The sequence below is a fragment of the Tinamus guttatus genome, unplaced genomic scaffold (assembly GCF_059628265.1).
Source record: "Tinamus guttatus ecotype Peru unplaced genomic scaffold, ASM5962826v1 Tinamus_guttatus_pri_ptg000297l, whole genome shotgun sequence".
Lineage (NCBI taxonomy): Eukaryota > Metazoa > Chordata > Aves > Tinamiformes > Tinamidae > Tinamus > Tinamus guttatus.
Window position 1 is genome coordinate 4,293,175 of NW_028288831.1, and position 23,329 is coordinate 4,316,503.

Consider the following 23,329-nt stretch of genomic DNA (forward strand, 5'->3'; position numbering starts at 1 on the left):
CCTCTGCTTCGCTACGGAGCGCCGGGGCTGGGAGGGCGCTGGTGGAGCAGGAGCTGCGCTTCTCTCCACGCGGAAACCAGACACCGGCCGCTCAGATATCCAAGTCCCTGCAGGAAATATTCCTGCCCCCCACAGACTGTAACGTACACCCAAACTTCTCAGGAAAAGTCTCTCTGACACCAGGGAAGAGGGTTCCCATCAAACACCTTGTTTCCACTCACAGCGCAGAAGGTCCCTTTGGGGGAAGGGGCAGCTCTGGCCTTTTCCCCTTCGGCTTTTCGCCCCCCTCTCACTCCGAGGGCTGCCTGAAGGGCAGCGCAAGAGGGAGGATGCCCCACGCGGGGCTGGCTCTGCGTTCACTGCTCCCGGAGGCCAGGAGGGTTAGAGGCCCGTGAGATCTACAATGGCTTTAATAAAGATGGCGTCATCCCGGACGTAGGAATTCTTGGCTTCCATCATGGAGACGGGGCAGAAGAGCGGGCAGCCACTGGCAATGTTCATTTCAGTGATGGGTCGCTGGAAGGAGGAGGACGTCACGTCGGGTCGGAACGCGTCGATAATGTGTTCTCGGTTGTTCTGATCCAAAAGCATGAGGGTTACCTATGGGGAAACACCAACGTACACAGGAGTGGCTGAATAAAATATATATGATATTGTGCTGAATAAAATATATATGATATTGCACATATAAAAAGCAGTAGGACAGACGCCTAGTGCGATGTCCTGCTCACTTAAAGCCTGGGAAAAGTGCAAGTGCAAATGCAAAGTTAGCCACACTACGCAACCACGGAGCTGAGAAACGCCTGCAACGAGGGTGAGGCCAGAACGCCACCGAGAGCGGCACAACCACATCCTGCCCTGACACTGGAAACTCGTGCAGCAGCACGGAGCCCGTCAGACCAACCGTGGAAACCCGTGACTGGCTGCAAGGGAGCCGTCGGCAGCGCTCCGTGCAGCCGCTTTGCTCATCCCAGAGTTCCTGCCCCGCTGAGGAAGGCGGCCCCTGCCCTGCAGCGGCAGCGCTGCGGGCTGAGCGTGCCAGTGCTCTGCACACCCGCAAAGGCTGAGGACTGAGCTCTGAACTTCTGATGTTACGTGGGGAACTGCAGCCTAAACTCAGAGTCCAGAAATGACAGCATTGCCCAGGCCCAAATTAGCACAAAGGTTCTGCTTGCTTCTCATATAAGCTGTTGTTCTGTCACTGCCTTTGCCCTTTCTCTGTCCTACCTTGTAGGACTTGGTACTTTCAGCACCAGTGGGGAATCCCAAGGGCAGCAGACGTGGCAAAAGCCGGCCTTGTTCTTGCCCTTGCTGAGCAAACCAGACTGACTGCCTAGAAGCTCATGTGGGCACAAAGCCAGAGCGGACAACACCTCCGGGCAAAGCAGGTTGTGCCCCAGACCTACCTTCTGGTTGAAGGGCCATCGCAGAAGCGCATCGTTGGGGCCTTTCATCACCACAAAGAAGAGAGACAGGTGGGTCCCGCGCCCGGTGCCGTCCCCGTTCAGGTAGACACGCAGACACATCTTGTAGCCGTACTTGCTGGTGTAGAAAGCTATGAAAGCATTGCAGAACAGACACAGTGAGCGTCAGAACCAACAGGACCTCACACCAACAGTTTCTTCTCCCTGAGGACTCTATGATTTGGATCCTTGAAGAACCCAGGTTGGGATATTATCCTATCTGCACCGAGGAGAGGTGCCAGAAGGTCACCACATGCAGACAAGAGTCAGACATGACCTCAGAGCTCAGAATGATCCCAAACACGGTTGCAACAAGCCCTCTGGTATACACAACATGCTGCTGTAGAACAGACCAAGGAAACTGCTGAGCCTCCTGCCCTTTCCCTAAGCCACGGCTGCGAAAGCTCCTCAGACGAGGCCGGAGCTGCTGCTCTGCGCGAGCGTGGCCGACCGCTGCCTTCCCTGCCAGCCCCGCCACCCTCTGTCACAGTGACCCCCACAAGCAAATCCAAACAGCCCTCCCCAAAGCCACGAGGGGAGGCAGACCATGCCCAGGACCCCCGGCGCCTCCTTTCCAAGCCACCCGCGCGCTGCGGCAGAGCCGCTCGGCTCTCCCGGCCGGATCCCAGGCTGGGAAGCAGCAGGCGCAGAGCCGAGCGCGCGGCTCCGGGTTCCTGAGCAGCCCAGGGGATGCCTGTGTTGCACCCGCAGCTCCGTGCAGCCTGGCATGGTGTCCCCTCGCGCGCGGCAGGTCGCCCGCTGGCGGCTTTCAACCAGAAGACTAACTTTAGAGTGCCCTGTTTAAGACCTCCGAGGAGCCTTTTTGAATTCTCTTATGCTTTTGGCCCTTGCAAAACCCTGCAGCGGCGATTTTTAACCCACAACATTGCTGAGTGGTAACTGTCTCACCTTTTAGTTGCTTAAACCTGATTGGGTATTTTCTTGTTCTCATGTTTTAATACAAAGCAAGTAATGACACTCATTTCCTTTTTTTTTTTTTGTATTCTATTTATGATTTTATAGCCCTCTCTCACCCCAGCCCTTTCCCACACTGAAGAGCACTAGGATATTTATTTCACATGGCAAGAGAACCAAGCACCTCCACAGGACTTCTCAGCAAAGCCAAACATTTATTTCCCATCCAATTTCCCCAAGGAAATTCCTTCCAGGAATGAAAATCTCTGCCACAGAGTGGCACAAGCAACTACTGCAGGAAACAAGGCCTCGTACTTCCCATTTGCAGGAATAATAAAAAGTTTTTTTTTCTCCATAACCATCCGCAGAGCCAGGCTGTTCCTCCCCGCTCCGCCGGCCGCGTCCCGCACGGTTCATCACCCGGCTGCAGAGAGCAACCAGCGACACAGCGCATCCCGGCCAGCGGCCCACAGAGTATTGGTTTCCATTCCACGACACCGTTTAGAAAATCCCCGATCCCACAGCTAGGAGCCTGCCGTTTGCCTGCCTTTCACTCCCGGGAGGTACCACGTACAGCTCTTTGCATGCCAGCATTGCTGGGCAGCGGGCAGCAATCAGCCAGCGCAGGAGAGGTGACAGCAAGCGCGAGCTGCAGCTTTGGGAACACTCGTGTTCACCTAAACGTCCTCAGTTATCAAGCGCTCTCCTCCCCTTTCCTCCCCATCACGTTCCCTTCCTGGATGCTCTGACCCCGACGCTCATCACATCCCTGCACAAGCGGACCCGGTTCTTCCAGCCCAGAAAGCCCCAGCGGGGACGGCAGGTTGCGTGAGCCGAGGAGCCCCGGGCTCAGCGCGACAGCGGACACGTGGCCAGAAGGAAGGAGCCTCCCTGAAACTGCAGCCTCGGGACACACTGGGGTTGTGAAGCTCTCGAGCATTGCACAAAAAGCAGACAGTCTCTCAGTCCTACCCCAGAGCTAAACAAACTAGACTTGAACCTGATTTCTTCACTTTGGGAAACAGAAAGGAAGTGCTGCCCTGCAAGAATGACAGAGCTGGGGGTTTCCACAGCTGTCACTGCCTTTTAAAAGGAAATGGTAATTGCATGCAACTGGGGTTTCAGTAGCACTTCTGTTCCCCTGAAGGGGATTCCTTTTTCTTCTTTCAGTTTTTCACAAGAAAAAGGATTCCAAGCAGCCAGCATCCAGTAAACAGACTTATTTCTCTTTAAAATTTCAACTGTTTTGCTTATATTTTGTGACCCTATAACAACATGATTTTGCATTTTGCCAGCAAGTATAAGCCAGGCTGTAGGTTCACCTGCAGCTCTCAGCACTGGGTGTTTCAGAAGGGCTCACCATGAAGCTTAGCCTAAGCTATTCCTCCTCAGCAAGATACAAACTCACTCCTCAACTATCTCCTAATGATGGGAGCATGACAGGGAGCTGTTTCTTGGCCGGATTTCCTTGCTCTATCTCACAGCTGTAGTCCTAGGATGTGCTTTCATAAGTAAAAACCACACGTTCATTGATTGACTTTTTTTTTTTTTTTCTTTTTTAAGAGCACCAGGAACAGTGCTTGGTTGGCCAGATTCTGAGAAAAGACTTCCCTCTCCTTTCATAGAGAATCTAGCTCTTCTCTGGATATGGTTTGGGCTTTTACTTAGACATTGTCTCTTGCAACTTCATACTCTGGGCACAAAAACGTATCTCCAATTTCCTCCTTTGCTTAACCACTTGCTGCTAGCTGTGCTGTTGGAGTGTTTTACTTCTAACTAAGGGATTACATTTTGACTTGTTTTGGGCTCGAGGATTGCATTTTCCTTCCAGTGAGAAGGAAAAGAAAGTTCTCCTGTAATGAACAAGCCATCTCCTCCAGCAGCTCAGCTGCCTTTGCCCCAGCTGTTAAGTGGCTCAAGCCCCCCTAGAAAAGGGGAAAAGATAACAGAAGCGTGTCTGAAAGGCAATGGACTTCAAACGCTAAGTTCAGCGCTAGGAAAACCCACACCCAGACGAAGCACAAAAGGCTTTTGCTGTTTTGCAAGTCTGTGAGCAATAACCTGGAGAGAAGATGGCGGGCGAGCGGCCTGTTATCGCCTCCTGACGCTTCCTGGCAAATTCCGTTATCTTCCAGATGAAGACACCGTCGTAGGTGGACGCTTCGAGGTTGCGGATCTTTTCTTCCATCTCAGCCATGGCCAGGTCTTTGAGTCCAATGCTCCTTTCCAGCTGCCGAACCTGCTCAGTGGGATACACGGTGCAGCCTGGTTAGAAAACACGTACTGCTGCATGACCAAAGAAAGTCAGCAGACCCTGGAACCTCCTGCAGGCCTGATCTTTGGTAGGAGAGATCCTCAGATGTGATAGGGGTCAGAAGAGGGAAATACTTAGCACCACAAGCTAATTCAATAAAGTCTGACTGCTGTCATTGTGGAGGAGATGCGTTAATACAATTCAGTGTCTGAGCTGGCAACTTTCCTGAAGGGAATGGAAAAGTCCTCTCAATTAGCAACACAAGAGATGATGCTGGTGGAAGCCAACACTATGACAAAACTAGATTGAGAAACGGAAGAGCTAACAATCTGCCCCAAACAAAGATACCATAGATAATCACTGCTAGGTTAAGATGATTGTTTTTGCAGATACTTTATCAGGAGAACACAAGTCTGCTGCAAACTGCAAAGCTCCCAGTCACCAAGACACCCGGCAGGACCCGTGCGAAAGCCCAGCAGCTGCAGCAGGTTCAGAGCCCGGCCTCCCCGCGGCGCAGGCTGCAAGGCTGCAGTGCAGCCTCACGGCTGGATCCTTTGGGAAGGCCCAGAGGAGATCAGGAGATCACGCCCACGCAGATTCAGCAAAACGACCTGTCTCACGGGAAACCCTCAGAATAACTCAACACATGCATTACTTGATTACAAACAGAGACCACTTTAGGCACATCAGCTTAATGACCACCTTCCAGGAAGTTTTCAAGGCACTGGCACAGACACGAGTGGTATTTCAGTTCTGTCTTCCGATTTATAGAGCTTTCAGGGCTACACTGTTAAGAACCGCTAAAGTGAGACTCTCTAATTACAGGAAAAGTGAACTGAAATTGCCTCTGAGCAGCGCGCTGGAAAGCCCAAGCCAGTGGTTACACACCTTGTTACTCAGTGTTTCAATTTTCTCCTGGTCTAGTCGATGTTGCCGACTATAGGCTTCAGCTGTTAGAGATACTCTTTCTACCTCCCGATTGAGCACGCACACAATGTTCTCAAAGGTCACCGTTTTCTTCTCAAGGGCCTCACACCTTGCTAGGAGCTCCAGGGACTTGGAGAGCTCCGTCTCAGAGCACGGAGCATTTCCAGTCACGAGCGGGGAGTTGGTTTGTGAGGAGGAAGGGGCAGGATGATGCTTTAGGTCTCTAGATGCTGTCTTGAGGCTCAGCACAAAACTCTGTAGCATGTACAGATGCTCTTCCAAGCACTTGCTTTCATGTTCTGGTATCTTCTCATTTTCCACCTACATGAAGAGAAACACATCCCATTCAGCAAGCTCAATCTACGCTGTCACCATCCACAGAACAAATTCCTCCTCTTGAGATCACGTTAGCTTTAAATTACAAAGGGGGAAAACCAAAGAGAAACTGTTACAAAAATGCTTGCTGGAAAGGTTTTGAAGAACAGCTGCATTCACATACAGTGATGGATGCTTAATGCATCCCTAGTGGTACCTACTGCTCTGCTCTGTCCTGCTTCATTAGTTCCTAGAAGGACTCAGTCAGATAGCAATGGACAAAGCCTCATGTAACTCCCCTAGGGAGGGCTGGGCACCAACACTGCCATTAGGAGCTGGAAAACTAAGTCACACGGACAAATATCAACTGGGTCAAGCTACGGTTGAAGAACAAGGCATCAGGTGCTTGGGTTTGTGCTTACAGCTATAAGCACAGCGGCCACAAGGAGTCTCGGAGCACTCAGGGCATTCCCCAAGGATCATATTTCCTTTGGCGCAAAGGACGGCTAGTTGACTGTGTGGATGCCCAAGGTCTGGGCAGTGGGTGATTGCCCACGCACACTGCATTTGCAAGGGGCTTAAAGCAACACTTTGGTCAAGTATTGGGACACAAATATCTCTAACAAGATAAATTACGGCAGTGTGCAGGTTATAAGCAACACTGGGACTGCAGACAAGTCCCTAGGTCAACATGAACAGGCAAGCCCTTACCATCTCAGCACACCCAATAGCTTGAAATCTGCAAGGCACTTTACATTTGCCACAAGCCTTCACATGGTCCTGAAACTAGAAAGAAAGGAAGAGGCATTAAATGATCTTATGTGTCCCAAGCAGCTCCCTCGTCATCACAATGAAATCCAGAAAATGCAGAACAAACCAGAGAACACAGACATTGGCAACTGCTACTTTTCAAGTCTGTGGTTAAAACTGGTCACTGCCTAGCATTAGCTTCAATTATCACTGTAATTTAAACACATAAATGTAGAAGAATGGGGAGAGATGAGGAACAACCTCATAAAACAGGTAATCCATTGACTCTTGTGCAGTTTTCAATCTATCCCTGAGCAACAACGGCCACGGCTTGTGCAAGCTACCTGAAGACAGGGCAGTTTGGGAGCAGCATTCCCTCCATCTCATCGCGCAGGTCTTAGAGCTTCTCCCTCCTTCACCACGTGGGAACTGTTCGCACGCTCTCCAAACCCCTGGCTTCACATGGCCCAGGCTGGGACACGGCACAGTTGGGTATTTTCAGTTCCAGCTAAACATTATTAACCTGAGATCAAAATCCCCCTTGTTATCCTGCCTATTTAGAGTAATCACTGCAGATCAACCTACGTAAGGGAAGAGTTTCTGGTGTGCCTAGTAACCCCTTGCTAGGGTACAGGAGACTTCAGTCACCTGAAATCTGGCAGCTGCCATCAAGAACGAAGACCAGTGCTGGGTATGTCACTGGAGGAAGTGCTAAGAGTCCCTCAGCGCACAAGGGGAAGCCTTTGGGTTCCCACACAACACAGATTAATGGTAACAAGCACTGGCACATCATCATCTGATGGTTCCTGATACCTAATGGTGAGAAGGGTATCAACAGTCTATTTCGAACAACTACAGGCCATATTTAGCCCCCATCTGCCAAAATAGATGCCAATTAGAGCTGTTTTAAAAGCACTTTCACAAAAAAAATATCCCCTAGATCCCCCTGACTGACTGAGCTCAGAGCAACCCGCCTCCTTACGTGCTGCAGGACCGGAGTACATCTGCAGCTGGTCAGCAAAACACTGCAGGGCCATAGAAGAGGATGTGAGCTTTTCAGCAGACACAGATCACCCTGGAGCCCAGAGGCACAGCCTAGTCCCAGTGGGCACCTGCTTCAGAGTGCAGACGGGCAGGTCAGTAGCACAGATCACAGCACTAAGGCCTTACACTGGGTGCTCTTATCTACTTTTTTTTTTTTTTGATGCTTCTGGTTTCCCTGTCCTGCTACAAATGCCTTTTGTTACAGCAATACTAAAAATAATTGCCTGTGCCAGCTGGACAGTTTCAGATGCATGTATTTTTTTTTAAGATGTTTCCCCCAAATTTGGATTTCGAGACTTTTATGGCCTCCCCCTGGAGCCAGCAGCATGGAGACACCATTAGAAATGGATAATTTATTAGCAGTGCCTTAGTTTAGCTGCAGAAGGGAAAAAAATCACTGACCACAACAGCAGTTGCTGCTTTATACACAAAAATTATGCTTTCAGTCAAGGAGTGTGCTTTACCCATGAGAGGCTATGTATGAAATTGCAGTAAATACACAAGCCAAAGTTAGGCTGCATTATTAGTCTTTAATGCAAAAGTGCAGGTGCCTGATAAGTTGTGCTCACTGCTATTGTTGCAGTATTTTGAGCCTTTTGGAAAGCCCACATTTGTTCAAGTGGCAGCCACTGATTTCCCCATGCCACTCTCCTCTGGACTGGGTTTCCTCCCAACTTTCCAGTAACTCCAGTCACGGCCTATTGGGACCCAAATCCCCACCACCAGAGACGACTTGCGCGTGCTCAGATACCTTTTCTCGTGGAATCTTCTTTTTCCCACAGCCTTCACAAGTCAAGGGAAATTTAGGGCAGATTTCATCATGAGCCTGCAAAAGAATTGACAGGAGGCTATTTGGTCATTAAAAAAAAAAGAGCTCCAAGAAGGTTACTATGCTGAACGATTCAGCACATAGAGGTCTATACTTTATTACAGAGGAGGGCTGCTCTCTATCAGTATATTCTTAAATCTTGGTTGCACTGATAATCTGTATGCTGACTCACGCCCATGATCTCCAGGTTACCCGAGTGTTGGGGATCTATGTAGGCTTCCAAAAATTCCAGCTTCAATTTAAAAGCTGTGAAAATCATTTTATGAAAAAGTCAAATTACTGCTTTGATGGACAAGATAAGCAACAGGAAGCTCCACTCATGGCTCTGCCAGGAAAATACTTGTTCAAGCAGGTTAAGCGACCTAAGCTGCTATCTCAGTAAGATAATTTGTATGATATTTCCACTGTGATGGTTACCAGTTAACTGGAGTAAGAAATTGCAGCCTAGTTGTCACATGCTGAGGTGCCTGATAGTATCTTCCCGTGCAAATTAGTTTGCTAAACCATTTTCTGAACAGAAAGAAAAATATTTCAAAACAGTTGAACACCCCTACGCACAAGTACCCACTCCTGCAGCAAGAGCACAGGGTTTGTTGCGTGGTGAGAGAGGCTGAACAAGCAATCACAGCACGGCAATAGTCTCTATCCTTGGAAAACACTCCAGCTAAATTCGGAATGCCAGAACATCCTCCTGCGTCCTGTACTGTTTCTGCGGTGCTGAAACCTCTCTTTCCACACTGACTACTTGAAACAAGAGCAACTTCATACTTTGCTTTTCTAATTACGGTTCCAGAGAACTGGTTTGGCTTTTTTCATCCAAGGTTCCACAATGCGTCACTGTAAATTCCATTAATGCACGGTAAAAAATTCAGATTAAAAGATAAGCGTGCTGAACTATCCCTCCGTAGCAAGAACAGAGAAAAAAACAATGAAATATTCAAAGGAGTTATGTGAAATCAAATGCTTGGAAAACTGGGTCACATTCATTCTGTACACATTTTAAGTATTGAAACAAGTTACTATTTGGAAGAGGGGAGGAGTAGAGAAAGAAAAAACACGCTAGCTGAAATGCTGTTACCACATCAGAAACTAGAAAGCGAAACCCATCGGGGCTCAGCTTTGGCTGCTTCACTCCGCTCTCCGTTTTGTGTTTCGGAGGAGCGGAGCTGTGCTGCCCCGTCCCCCGTCCCCAGAGCGGGGCCCTGCGGCCCCGGGGTGACGCTGGCGGAGGGCAGGATGGGCCCCGTTGCCGCACGGGCCCAGGGAAGGAGCCGTCACTGTGACCAGGGCCCTTCACAAGGGGGGTTAACACTTACCTTCTCCTGCACCAGCTGCTGTGCATTAAATCACGGCTCCTCTCAAAGCGGCTTCGCCTCGTGCCCCCCTCCGCCCCCCAGCTCTTCCCAACACACCACGGAGCACCACGGCCACTCGCACGCCGCAGTGCGCCCGCGTCCCCGACGCGTGCCGAGCTTGTGAACAGGGAGGGAAACACCGCTCCACAGCGGAGCCGAAGCCGCCACCAGTCCTCATGCAGGCTGTTCCTAAGGCACCCAGAACCAATAGCTTTAACCAGCACAGGCGCGCTCTTCTAGACAGATTTTTTTGTAAAAATAATTTCCAATTCTTTTGGCATCTCGCCTATCCCAGCCCAACCCTTCCCTCTCTGCAAGGGTGTCAGAGATGCCTGAACAGAGATAAATGCTACCAGTTGCGTTACAAAATCCAGCCGGGAGCGGGAGCTTGATCCGCTGCCCTCCACTCCCCCACGCATGGAGCAATCCCGGTGTTTACGGCTCTCCCAAGCCCACGGCCGCTGCCACAGGGACAGGCCGCGCGGTATCCAAGCGGACACCTACGAGGTTTCGGGCAGCTCTTGGAAGCCACCACTCTGAGTGTGGGCTAGATAAGAGCAGTCTCTCTTTCATTACGAACTTGTCCTGAATATAAAGTTTGATGGGGGTAGGAATATAAGACAACAGTAAAAGAATTCGAGCAGAGGTGGAAGATGCTGGTCTGCCTTGGACCTTAAGGGCTGCTCTCCAGCTGCCTCGGGACCAACTTCTCACCCATCAGTTGTAAAGCAGGGCACAGAGCAGCCTGCAGGTGAGGCCTCCACAACAGAACAGCTGAGGTAGAAGAGCAAAACTGGGCAGTTAGCAGTCTCCATAGCAAGGCCTCCTTCTTCCCACTCAGCTAAAACCCCCAAGCATCGATTAACCTAAAACCAAATTTGCCTCCCTAAAAATGAGCAGCGAAATGACCCCCTAACAGCTCTGTACAATGCGTGCAAGGTGCTGCCTCAGAGAGAACGGGGCACGCCAGCTCTGCCACGGGACAGCCACCGCTGTTTGTGCTTCCCTCGCCTGCATGTGCCCATGCTGTAGCTCTCGTACCTTAATATCAGGGAAGTAGAAAAGCGATTTGCAGTATTTGCAGTTGAGGTTTCTCTCGGGGCACTCGCGCTCACAGTGGCGTTCCTTTTCATTCAGTTTGATCACTCCCTTACATGCCTGGCACTCAACCAGCACGAACGGGCAGCTCCCTTCGTGGCAGCTCTGTGACAACGAGAGCAGCACATTTCAATACGGCCAGACAGCAAAGTGCAGGCAGAGCAGACACGCACGCACAGAGATATATGCAAAGAAGATGGTTTCAACCACACAAGTTGATCCCGTGAGGGATGTACGAGCATTTCCCAAGGAACGACAGGGATGCGCCGCTCTGCTGGACCTGCCCAAGCAAGACAAAAGGGAAACCTGCAGTTTAATCTGTCCTTTGGGCTCTCGAGGCTCTGGTGAACTCGAGGCATGGGAGAGGGGACTGTTTTCCCCCCGCTCGCTCCTCAACGCCACTGAAACCATGGCCCTTGCACACCTTGTCCGCCACCGCGATACGTGTGCTCCTCAGTTGCCCTGGTGTCTTCACACAAATCTACTTTTGTGGAGGTTTTTCAACTGCACTGGGCAAACCACGAGCGTCAGCTAAGGAGCAACTGAGCAAGTCGGGCAGCTGAGAAAACTGAGCTTTCCAAGAGCTGCTGTGAGCTGCCTCTGGCAGACCCTGGCAGGAAGGGCATCGCTTAAAGGTTTCACGGAGACACCAGACACAGAAGTGTTGGCGTAGGCCGAGCAACTCATCTCCCCTGCAAATATCCTCCCGCGGCTCCTTGCAAGTCAGTAGCCCCCTCTGAGGATGGCAGGAGCAACTCCAGCCTTCTGGGGCTGACAGGCCAGCCGCAGGGAGGGAGCAACTCCAAGGAAGGAAAATTAACAGGAAAGCTGGGGAAAAAACCCTGTGTGGAAACACAGCACAAGGAGAGGCAATGCCAGAGCGCTGGCTCTCCACAGCCCAGACTTTAAGGTCTCTGGGAGAGGAATCCGCCCCAGCATTAGGATACTTCGGAATTTCTCAATGTTCTCAAGTTAAGGATGTTCCTTTGTGTTTCTAGTCTTTTCCTTGTTATTGGAAATTTGAAGGAGAGACCTGCTTGAAGCCTTTCCCATGCAGATATTGGGGATTACTATGCGTGTTCCTTGCACTGTTCTCTGGAGCAAGGCAGCGAACGGCTGGAGAGCAGGGATCAGGTTGTAGGGAGTCAAGCAAGAAAGAGGATTTTCTATGAGGTCACATCAGCTAACACCAAACACAAATCCCTCCCCTTGCTGAGACACGTTGGTGACAGACACCCATCAAGGCCACTTGGCATTATAACTAGACACGAAAGAAGTTACCAAAACACAAAGAATTAATTCACCAGTAACTGCCTCCAGCTTTGAGCTTTGGTTGGGCATTCGTATGACAGTGAAGGAGCAGGAATCCATCGCAGCCCTCATTCTGCAGCCCAGCACCAGGGCTTTCGTGGAGGGCTCGGTGGCAGCAGTAGGAGCGATGCCATAGGTTTCACAAAGGATTTGCTCCCTTGCTCTCAGAACAGCCACCTTAACTGCTAAAGAATTACCTGCAGCATCCTTTAGTTTTAAGAATTGGTGTTTAAGACCAATTTCTTTGACAGAGACTCCATTCAGGATTTACTTGTGCGTTTTGTTTCTTCATCCTGGTGGAATCATTTTGCTCAGGAGATTCAAGCCTGAAGTGGCTGTGGCCCCAGAGCAGGTTTAGAATAAAAGCCTTAGACTGACCTCAACTTGGCCTCAGCAGAAGAGCTGCTCTTTGGCCAGAGGAGCACAAGCTGGTCTAGGCTGTGTAGAAGGTTACCAGCCCCTTTCAACCAGGTACAGCCCATGCATCTTTGCCACCCCCACTTCAGATACAAAATTAAACTGACTGTAACAAGAAATTAAAAATTGCTACACTGGAATATACTGAGTGTTAGTATATAACTGTTAGACCCCTAAGGGATGTTCAAAGGGATTGCAAACTCCTAAGTCAGTTATCGGCTCCACAAACCTTCCAGGCTGCAATTAACGGCTGTAGTCAGAGTCCCATGAACAAGTGACCAAGATGGGTAACCAAGTGACCAAGCTCATATCTGAAGAGGTCACCAAGTCAGTCACCAGGGAGTGGACACCACACTACTGCCACTGGGCACCTGCACGCTTGTAAAGTGGTGATTTGAGTTCAATATTGGTTTCTGGGAGTCAAGCACTATTAGCAGTGTGGAGAGCTGCAGTATTGACTGATGTGCCTTAAGTGTGCTAAAAATGCTGACTGTGCCAACCATTATCCAGGACAGAGGATAATGGAAAGGGAAAATGTCTCTTTAAGGAACGCTTTCACCAGCACTTAGATCAAAACGGGCAACTTTAGGCTGAAACTTCAAGAATGAACTCGACTTTGACGTCAAGAAAGGAAGCTGCTGATTAGGGGCCATAGCCTGTGGCCAGCTCGGCCTCCACAGAGGTGTCAGCCAAGACTGCGGCCAGACACAGGAGCGTTGTCACAGCGCCGGCCTGGGAAAGGCAGCGGCATCCCGAAGAAGGGAGACGAGGGGAAAAATCACCACGGGGACAGATGCCTTTTACTTACTGGAGAAATTAAGCCTGTGGTGAGCAGCTTAATTTCAAACCTAATCTCCTTAAAGCTCGTCAAAATAATTGAGCCCCTCTGCCTCGGCAGGCTGTTACACAAGCGAGCGCGTGCGATCATGGCTCTGGCACCTGCCTGCAATCCCGAGTCCAGCAAATTCCTCACCGATAGCGAAACGCTGCCCCAAAACTGCAGGAGCTCAGCAGGCAAGCTAAGCTCTCCGGGGGGTTAAGAAGGGACACGTCGCTAAGCTGAACTTCAAAAGGTGGTGAATTAGAGCTTTGCATTTTCAAAGGGGCAGACGCCAGCGCTGGTAATTAGGTGGGCCACCACAATAACGTGGAACTGTTTTTAGAAGCAAGCACTAACGCGGACCCTCTAGAGCCGGGGCTTTCCGACCCCCTCCCACGCACATTTTCTGGCACTCCCTGTGGCTTTACCTCCCACAGCGCCTTGGACAGGAAACAAGGCGGGATCTAGGCAGCCAGCTCCATAAACCCTGCTCCAAGGGCTGCAGGGAGGCCAACTTCTGTTTGCAGATCCCAGCTCCAGCTCAGGAAAGTAAAGACGGAGCAGATTCTTCTTTCCAAAGCAGGAACTCCTTTGGCATCTGCACGTGCAAGTGCATCGTCATGAACGTATCTTCTCCAGAGAAATCAAACTAACCTCTAGGCATAATAATGTTCAGGCTGGGGCTGTCTCAACACCATACCATGACCTGCAGCCAAAATCCTCACAGAAAGGCACTCAGGGCCCGCTGCTCCGCAGGGACGTGGTCTCCCTGGTCACCAAGCATGTTGCCACAAAGTTTAAAACTCCGTCTCTTGTGACAACAATAGTGCTATAAGACATGTGAAGCCACATTTCAGAGAGACAATCAAGCCAGGTGAAGTTGCTTCAGAGATCAGCAGCCCTAAGCAACGTGCAAATTCTGAAGCCGGAGTTTTCAGCCTCGAATGAAAGTCACCAAAACCAATCAGACATTCTTAGGAATATGTCTGGAAAGAGGAAGCACAAAATGGTGAAGTGTCATGAAACAGGAGACCCTTCCAGGTCTTGGCCCCCAATAACACACTTTTGAAGCAGGAAAGGTTTCTCTACACAGTGTAGAGGGTCTTCTGGATCATCTTGCAGAGATCTGCAAGAACACAGGGCAGAAAGAAATTGCCCAAGTCGCTCCGTCCCCTGGTCGCAGGAGGTCACTCACGTCCCGAAGGCTCTGCAGGCGCAGTCTGCACCGCGCTGAGCTTCAGTGCAATGTCACTCCAGTGCTGAGCTCTGCTTCCCGCACGGGCTTTTAGGTGTCAGCTGAAGCGATTTTTTTTCAAAGCCAAGCTGACAACTGACTACAAGCGAAATATCTCCCTCAATGTTGACTAGAACAGCTTATCACCACAAATGACAGTCATCTAACCTCATTAGCTAAACTCATCCAATTTACCAGAAGGAAAAAAACCCACCCACACACGAACACATGCTGCCTTCTCTTCTTTTCATAGCTTAAATACTGTTTTCAGGACTACAAGGTAAGATGCAGCGGGACAATTTCATTGTGTTATTTCTCAAACCAACAAGGTGAACAGGGCATCAACAAAAGCTCTGCTTGTGACAACACAGGAAAATGCCTTTGCTGACTACGGGGACACCTCGTTGCAACCCCTCTCTTCCTGTTTCAGTCCCAGTCAAAGACTCCAAGGGCAAAAGGGAGGGAAGAGCCTCCAATGCTGAGGAACTAGATTGCTTCAGACTCCCACTACCCATGCAAAGACTCGTATGGTTTCCCCCACCTACCACAGGACTTTGCTTGGTCTCTTCTCTTGCTCTAACAGGCTGTTTTAGACACTTCATCTCTTCTCAGATTTCCCACCTGATCTAAAGTGTCCTGTCCACAGTTTCCTTTTGTACACACACATTCAGTGTGACTGATCAAGAAACCTATCTATGAAGAGGCTACTGAAAAAGAAAAGTCACCCTATCTGGCCACAAAATACTTTATTGAAATGGCTCTACGCATGCACTACTGAATCCAAAGTCAGAAACATGCATTTATAAACCCCCCGCTCAAAGCATTTTATTCTATACACTTCATACAGCCCTTTGCAGGAGGGCAAATCAAGTCCAAGGAGATTTCACTCTCTGCTTTGCATGCGCCCTTGAGACCTGAACAGAAAGCAAAACTGAGATTTTTTTTTAAACACATTTAAGACTGAAATACTAGAGATTTTCACCTGCAGAAAATCTCTTCCGTCTTGTTTGTTCCCTAATAAGATTAGGGAGCCAGAAGTGAAAAAATCTCTCAATTTACAAGCAGATAGCACCTGAACACATGTGCCTCGATACGAACGCTGCACAATTTTTAAATGAGCAAACAATGAATTAACTTTTAGGGACTTTCCATGTCCTGTCAAAAATAGCACAGCAAGGGACTTTCCATGGAGGCTACAGACTCTAGAGCACAGCCCAGGCCGCCGCGCGGCAGGGCCGCGTGGACGGGCAGCGCTGGCTCCAGCGCGCCCAGGGGACACCGCGGCCCCGGGGACACCGCGGCCTCCGTCGGTCTGACACCTCCCTGCACCGCCCTCTGCCACACGGGCCATCTCTCGGGCTCCACACCACACGAGGACAGCCAGGCCTGATTAAATTCCACTGCTGGAAAGGCAGCTGGGATGGGAGCTAACACAAGCCAGACCTGTCTCCTCCTACTGGTTCCCAGTCAAGAATGATTTTTTCCCCAAGAGGGCACAAAATAGCCTTACCCTCATGAGCAGCAGCTGCCACACGTACTACGTTGCATAGAGCCAAAGCTCTCTCCTGGATAAACCTGCTGGAACAGCAAAGAATTCTCTGTTCTTTAAGTGAGGGAAGGCTGCCTTAAGACTAGCAAAAATTGCCACTGTCAAGTGCAGTGCTGCAGATCTGCAGGACTCTGGTGTAGCACCTCACCACGATGGACTATTTGAGCAAAACACCCATTTGAAGATAACATGGAGAATAAGGAGGCAGTCTCATCGGTTCAGATGTTTCTATGCGGTCCTGCCTACGATGCAGAAGCAAGCACCACGCACAATGCAGCCTTGCAGGACAGGAGACATCCCAGGACACCTCCCAGCCCTTGGAAGTCACTAATCCAAGCACCGGCTGGGCCAAAGGCTGCATTTGGACACTTGTAGGATCACCCAGAACCTTTGACAGATTATGGTTTTTGCAGATGGTTTTTGCCGAGCCCTGCAGGAATCCCAGAATGGTTGAGGTTGGAAGGAATCTCTAGAGATCCTCTAGTCCAACCACCTTCTCCAGCAGGGACACCCAGAGCAGGGGCACAGGGTGGCATCCAGGCAGGTTTGAAGATCTCCAGAGAAGGAGCCTCCACAGCCTCTCTGGGCAGCCTGTGCCAGGGCTCTGGCACCCTCACAGGAAAGAAGTTCTTCCTCACATGGAGATGGAGCTGCCTGGGTTTCAGTTTATACCCCTTACCCCTTGTCTTCTCCCTGGCCATGACCAAGAAGCGTTACTCTTCAAGGGCTTTTTTTTTGAAATCCAGGAGAACTGAAGTTCTTCGGATCTCATCAACCACAGCCCCCCCATCGACGGCATCGTCGGGTGCTGACAAATATAATTCGGTTTAGTCTGATGGAGATGAGCTCCTTACCACGGCCACCAGCCTGAACACCACAGCAGGATGAGACCCGTGCTAGCTGGTCCTGCAGCACGAACTGCAGGGTGCATCCAGGAACGCACAGGTACCAACCACAGCCCGAAGCTGGACCCTCAGGGAAACCCACGGTACCCACAAACGCTCCTTGAGGATTCTCTCTCTTGGAAACTTTCAGTAACAGAATCACAGAATGGCTGAGGTTGGAAGGGATAGAGATAACCTAGACCCCCACTTTTAACATTTTTATTTGACATTTGTTCAGTCACACATATCTACACCAGAGGCTACTTGTGGAGATAAGAATGAGGGTTTCAAAGCAGAAGCATCTCCTGCACTTATCTTTGGGCTGATAAAGCAGTCCAAAACTTTCTAGCACAGAGAAGGCTTCAGGCAGCAGGACAAGGAATTGCAGGCACAGAACTATCACAACTATCTCCTAACATGCTCAGCAAGCTAGGCAGGAAACTCGGACACAATCCATAGCGGTGGTGTTTCTTCCTGCCAACCTGCAACAGCACTGCCTATAGAATCCATACACTACACCAGACAGGCCGAGGTTAATCCTGGATACTAACGAAAGTCCATGAGCCACAGGGTTCTGATTTTAATATGGGGAAAGCATTGGGGAGGCGGGGGAGAGAGGAAGGTGGGGACAGGGAGTTTATCCCTTGTATCTCCATCACCTCACTTGATGGCTCTTCATTCCCAGATGAATGCAAGGCATTCCCAGGAGCAACAAAACAAGGTGCACTTTGTTGCCAACACATTTTGACAGTGCAAACCTGCCCAGCAAAGTCTACCCACTGGGAAGTGCACGGCAGCAGCCACAGGCAGGGAAGCACTTGCCACATCACATGCTCAGACTAGGAGCCAAGCAGCCTGGGCCCAATGAAGGCTCGGGAAGGCCTGGACTAAAGGGCTGATGGGCTCCTCAAGAAGAGGGAGAGCACAAAGGCTGTCCTGGTCGGCAGTGCTGGGATACGGACACCTCAGAGGGATCCACAGGCAGCCAGGGAAGGTGCAACTCCGCCGCCCTCATTCCGCAGCACGCGGCCCGGCGGCTGCGGGAGCTGCTGCCTGGGAAGCAGCTGCACTCTGAGGTTCACGGCTCCAAAGCAGGTTTTAGGTTCACACAACACAGCCAGCTTGGCAACAACCTAATCGCACAGCAGCTTCTTGATGCTTTGTTTGCATCTTTTACAGCAGAGAGAAGCGTGAGACAGGGCGAGTGGTTCTCACCACCAGTAACGTGGTTGGAGCCTGGGGTCACAACCAACCTGGAATTCCTTCAGCCCAGCTGATGCTCTCAGCAGAGCCCACAGACCAGGCTCGGGCAATAAATCCAGGAAGTCTCTGCAAACTCCAGGAAGGCCCCACTCACAGTGAAGTACAGAGAGGTGAAACCACCCACCATCACCAGCAGCGTCAGCACGGACAGCTGAAACCGCCTGGACTTTCCCCATCATCACACAGGCAAAAAGGAAAGGAAAAAGCACAAAGATATCCAAAACTTTGATCTTTACCTCGTACTCTTTAATAGTCCCCTTCCAAGTGCAGCCATCGTTAATGCAGATGGCAGGCAGACTTTCTACCTCCCGACGAGCTGCGTTGTCTGGGAAAGCCTGGAATAGAGAAAGAGGGAAAATATAGAAGAAAAAACAGTTAAACTACATAAATTACGGTATGGTTACGGTCTCTGCCCAGTCTCTTGATTCTTTTTGAGCCATCCTTAAGCAAGACTCCTCCCAAACCACTTACCAGATCATATCCTCCAAGGTGTGCTAATGGCAAACACATCTTTACCACAGTGTTGAAATAGGCCGCCTCTACATTAACATGACCTGGATATTAGATGCTAGGGAGCCTACTACCATGTTAATCATAACTTTCACTATTATAAATAACAGAATGTTTCCTAACAGTAAGGAAATCACAGAGCTTGCACTTTATACAAAAAAACTGCAGCTGGTATCAGTGAGCTTGGTTTTATTTTTTTAAAGGAAGCTTTTACTTACTGAGCTTGTTTCTAAAATAGAAATTCCTTCTTCATATATTCCCTCCTGAATACAGATGGCACACTTTTGAGGTCCAGAACTAGCAGACAGAAAAACAATAATCAAAACACAAAAGAAGGATATGACAACGTACATGATTCAGGGCATGGTTCAGTTACAATTAAGTTGCGGATAAATTTGTAAAACTGAAAGATCTTAGTTTTAAAACATTTTTAGAACAACATATAGAACCTCTGCTTAGCTGCATCTTGAAACCCATTTCTGATTGTATTTTTTTTTCTTCTCGTTGTTCTGTTTAATTCCCCTCACTCAAAGGCAGAAGTGAGTTAAAACACAGGTATTTTTTTTTTTCTGAAAGCCAGAATCTGCTTAAGTTTCTCACATTTTGGCACAATAACCATATGAGGACTTTTAGGAGCAAATTCCATCAACAGCTGTTATACTAACTGAAAGATCAGCTAATCTGCCTGGACGGACAACCAAATCGCAAAAACAATCCAGAAAATTCCAGAAAAGTGGAATTTGAAGCAAGCTGCCAAACAACACAAGCAGCCAGAGCTTACACATTCCCTTAAAGAGGACCTGATGATGAATCTCTGAGACAAAACACAGCTTCCCTTAGCGAAAAGCCATTGAAAATTGCTCCTCTTCTTTGCCTTCCTTGCTTTTAATCATTTTGTTTTCTGACTGAAGGCACAAAAGTTACCTTATAATTTTCTTCAGACAGTAGGAACAGTAGCGATGTCCACACTGAGCTTGAAACGGCCTCCTCAATATATTCTTGCACTCTGAACAGAGGTATTTGACCTCCAGTTTAGTACCCAGTATCTCCTTTGAAAACCCAGGCTGGTTTAGATCCAAAGAGCCAGGTGGAGTAGAGTTTGCTGCTGCCATGGGAGCCAAAAATGCTGGCTGTATCTCAAAAGCCTGAAAGAAATAAAAATATTGTCCCTGTTAAACAGTAACTGGATGGTAGTAGCTTTTCCATGTAAGCTGGGCTAGTTCCAACAGGCTAAACCAGCACCCCAACCCCAAGAGCACAGGGAAAAGTCAAATCTCAGACATGAGACTGCCATAGTCAGGAGGATAATGGTAGAAAACACTTAGTTAACATCAGTTAACGTTAGTTAACCCTCAGTTAACGTCAGAATTAAGCCCAGGAAAGGGCAAGCACATCTCACTAAAATCCCCCATCCAAACAATTTAACTGTGACACAGACTATCCAGGGAAATCAAGGCTGCTGGCCTGAAAGAGAGGGAAACGCAGTTCCAAAGCGGAACTCATCAGGAGCAACAGGCATTCGCCCCCCTGCAGCACCTGCGACCCCCGGGACAGGCCCGGGACAGGCAACAGCCCCGTGCCCGGAGCGGCCGTCCCGCCGCGCGGGTCACAGCGTCCACGGCGCCGCCTGAAGGGCGAGGAAACGCGGAAAGCGGCGACCGCAGAGCGGGAGGAGGCCGAAAGGACAACCCGCTGCCCCCGGGGCTGCCGCCGCCCCGGCGCGCTCGGAGCGGCCAGACCCGCGCCCGGGCGGCGCTGCGAACCGCGCGGGGGAAGGGGCAGCGGCTCCGCCGAGCCCGGCCGCCCCGCGCCGCTGCCGCCCGGTGCCTGTCCCGGACCCCCCACGCGGCGGCACCAACACGGACACCGGAGCGGGCGCCGCCACCGTCCCGCTGCCCCCCCCGGGCCCCACGGCCCGCGCGGCAGCCGGGCGGGCCCCGCCGCCTTCCGCGGCCCCCTCGGAAACTCCCCGCCCGCTTCCCCCGCCGCGCGGCCCGTCCGTCCGTCCGTCCGCGCCCGCCGGCCCGAGCGAGACCGAGGCGGCCCCGGCGCAGGGGAGACCCCGGGGCGGGGCGGCCCCGCACTCACCGGCACCGCCGTCCCCCCCGCACCGGAAGCACCGCGGCCACGCCCCGCCCCCCGGACACGTGTGGCCGGACACGCCCCGCCGGGTCCTGGCCACGCCCCCTCGCGTCGCTACGGTCCTGGTGCGGGACCGAGAGCCCCTCCCCCACACGTCACCCTCCACCCCCCCCCCCGCCCCGAGAGAGCCCGGTCACCCCCTGCCACCCCGGTCCCCTCCTCACCCCTGCGACCCCCGCTCACCCCCTATTTCCCCCCGTTACTTTCCCGTCCCCTCCGTCACCCCCTGTCACCTCTCCCGGCACCGCCCCGTTACCCGCCTCTTCTCCCCCCATTGCCGCTCCGTCACCCCTTGTCACCTCTCCCCCCCCACCCCGGCCTGTCCCCTCACGGACAGCCCGGGGACCCCAAAGCGCCGCCGGCTCCCGCCGCCCCCGATCAGCCGCCCGGTCTCGGTGCAAACAGGGACCTCGTGGAGGGCTCGGAAGCCCCCGCCGGCCTCGCGCCCCCGCGCGGGCGGGAATCCCCCTTCCCGCCGGGAAGCACCGCGAGCCGGGCGGGACGAGAGCGGCGCCGGGGCCCCCCTTGCCCCGCTCCTCTCCCGCTGCGGGCACCGGGCGCGATCCCCGGTGCTCCCCTCCGCCCCGCGCCTCGGCCGCGGAACGGAGCAGCCGCGGGCACCGCGCTGCCCCCGGGCGCCTTCCCGGAGCTGCCGCCGCCCGGCCCCGCAGCCGGGCGGACACCGGGCGCCGTGCGGGCGGCCGCGGCAAAGGGACCGGGCTGAGGCTCGTGCCTCGGGAGCTCCCGTGCAGCCCCGTCTGCCGGGACCGGCCCGGACTCTCCTGCTGGCTCTGGCAGCAGAGCTGTCCCCATCCCTGCGTGCCCGGGGGCACCCAAAAGTCCCCGCTCCGAAGCGGCTCATCGCGGCCTGCGGGCAGCCCCGGTGCTCGCGGCACGGGACCCCCGGCGGGACCCGCGGACGGCGGCGGCCGCCAGCGCGGGGCGCGGAGCCGTCCCGGCCGCGGCAGCCCCGGGAGCGGAGCGCGTTCCCCGCCCCGCTCGCTCACCTGCCGCCCATGCCGGCCCCGCGGCTCCGCTCGCAGCATGAGGCCGCCGCCGCGCGGAACTGAAAGTGGAAGCGAGGAGAGGGCAGGGGGCGGCAGCGGCCGCTCATGGCGCCCCAGGCTGCCCGCGGAGGTGGCAGTGCCCCACGCGGCGCTGAGCTCAGCGCCGAGGTGCTTTTCGCAGGGGAACTCGGCGTCGCTAAAGGTCACGCACAGACGTGTCACTCAGCACGGCCGCCGCAGCCCCCGCTCGCTCCTGCCCGCCGCGCGCGGCACACAGACCGGCCTCGGCAGCTCGGGGCGTCGGGAGCTGCTCCGTGTTGTGCCACGAGCTGCCGGGGCTGGAGAGGCTCTTGGACACGGAGGGCTCCGTGGGGCCCTGTTGCCTCGTGTGCCGGCTGAACATGGAAGCCTGGTTCTCACCACGCCGGGGAACTCACCCCACGACGGGGAAACATTGGGCAAAACCAGCGTGAGAGCACCTCCAAAGAGGGCCCAGCGCCAAAGGCCCCGTCAAGGCGGTTCTCCTGGATATCTCTGGTGGAGAAGACAGCTTGGAAGCAGGGGTGGTTGCGACAGGGGAGCAAGTTAAGGCAGCTCTTGATATGGCCTGAGGTCAGGCTGAGGGGGTTCCTGGCGAGCTTTGGGAGGCTCCATTTACTCTAGGCTGCCGCACGGTCCGGAGCGCTCCCAGGCGCAGCCATTCCGACACGGCTACGTTTCCGCATGGCAGCATGGCGGGACACGGTGCCACTCACAGGGCTGGTGCAGGGGACAGTGGGGACACCCCGAGGCCTTGCTGCCTTCCTCATTGTGAACCGAACCCATCTCCCCAGGCTCTGTCTGGAAAGCCAAAGGTGGTGGTAGGAGGGTGACAGTTACCAGTGACAGCAGGTGCCACCCCGTAACCCACCGGACTGTCCTGCAAGGAGTCGGGTCACCCCTCCGTGCACCTGGGGAATGGGGCAGCAGGTGCAGGGAGAGGTGGCACCCACCTTCCTCTGGAGACGAGGACACTGGGGGACACGGCGAGGTGGATCCAGGGAGCACGTGAGCAGGTAGACGGCAAAGCCGCATGCAGGGAAAGGAAGCAGAAACCACACGGCTTTCTGCCTGCTCCTCCCTGAGGATGGGACACGGAGCGGGCAGCAGGATGCAAGACCCCATGGCAAGGGCTGAAAGGGCTCTAGGGGCCACACAGCCCTGGCCTAAATTGCCACAGCTCCACTGGGGGCGAGGGCACGA

The 23,329-nt window shown here is 52.6% G+C and overlaps 1 protein-coding gene across 2 annotated transcripts; it reads right to left on the reverse strand.

Moving 5' to 3' along the window:
• Nucleotides 1-192: 192 nt before the first annotated feature.
• Nucleotides 193-20,208, reverse strand: TRAF2 (TNF receptor associated factor 2). 2 transcript variants are annotated; one of them, XM_010220724.2, is made up of 10 exons: nucleotides 19,863-20,106; nucleotides 19,157-19,235; nucleotides 18,665-18,763; nucleotides 10,894-11,055; nucleotides 8,420-8,494; nucleotides 6,586-6,660; nucleotides 5,521-5,880; nucleotides 4,440-4,617; nucleotides 1,407-1,555; nucleotides 193-600 (listed from the first exon to the last, which is right to left on the reverse strand). In XM_010220724.2, exons 1-10 carry the CDS (start codon nucleotides 20,048-20,050, stop codon nucleotides 382-384), a joined length of 1,584 nt encoding a protein of 527 aa, XP_010219026.1. In that variant the 5' UTR covers nucleotides 20,051-20,106; the 3' UTR covers nucleotides 193-381. The 2 variants fall into 2 exon arrangements, with proteins under 2 accessions (XP_010219026.1, XP_010219027.1); XM_010220725.2 differs by lacking the exon at nucleotides 10,894-11,055 and having other exon boundaries at nucleotides 19,863-20,208.
• Nucleotides 20,209-23,329: the final 3,121 nt, after the last annotated feature.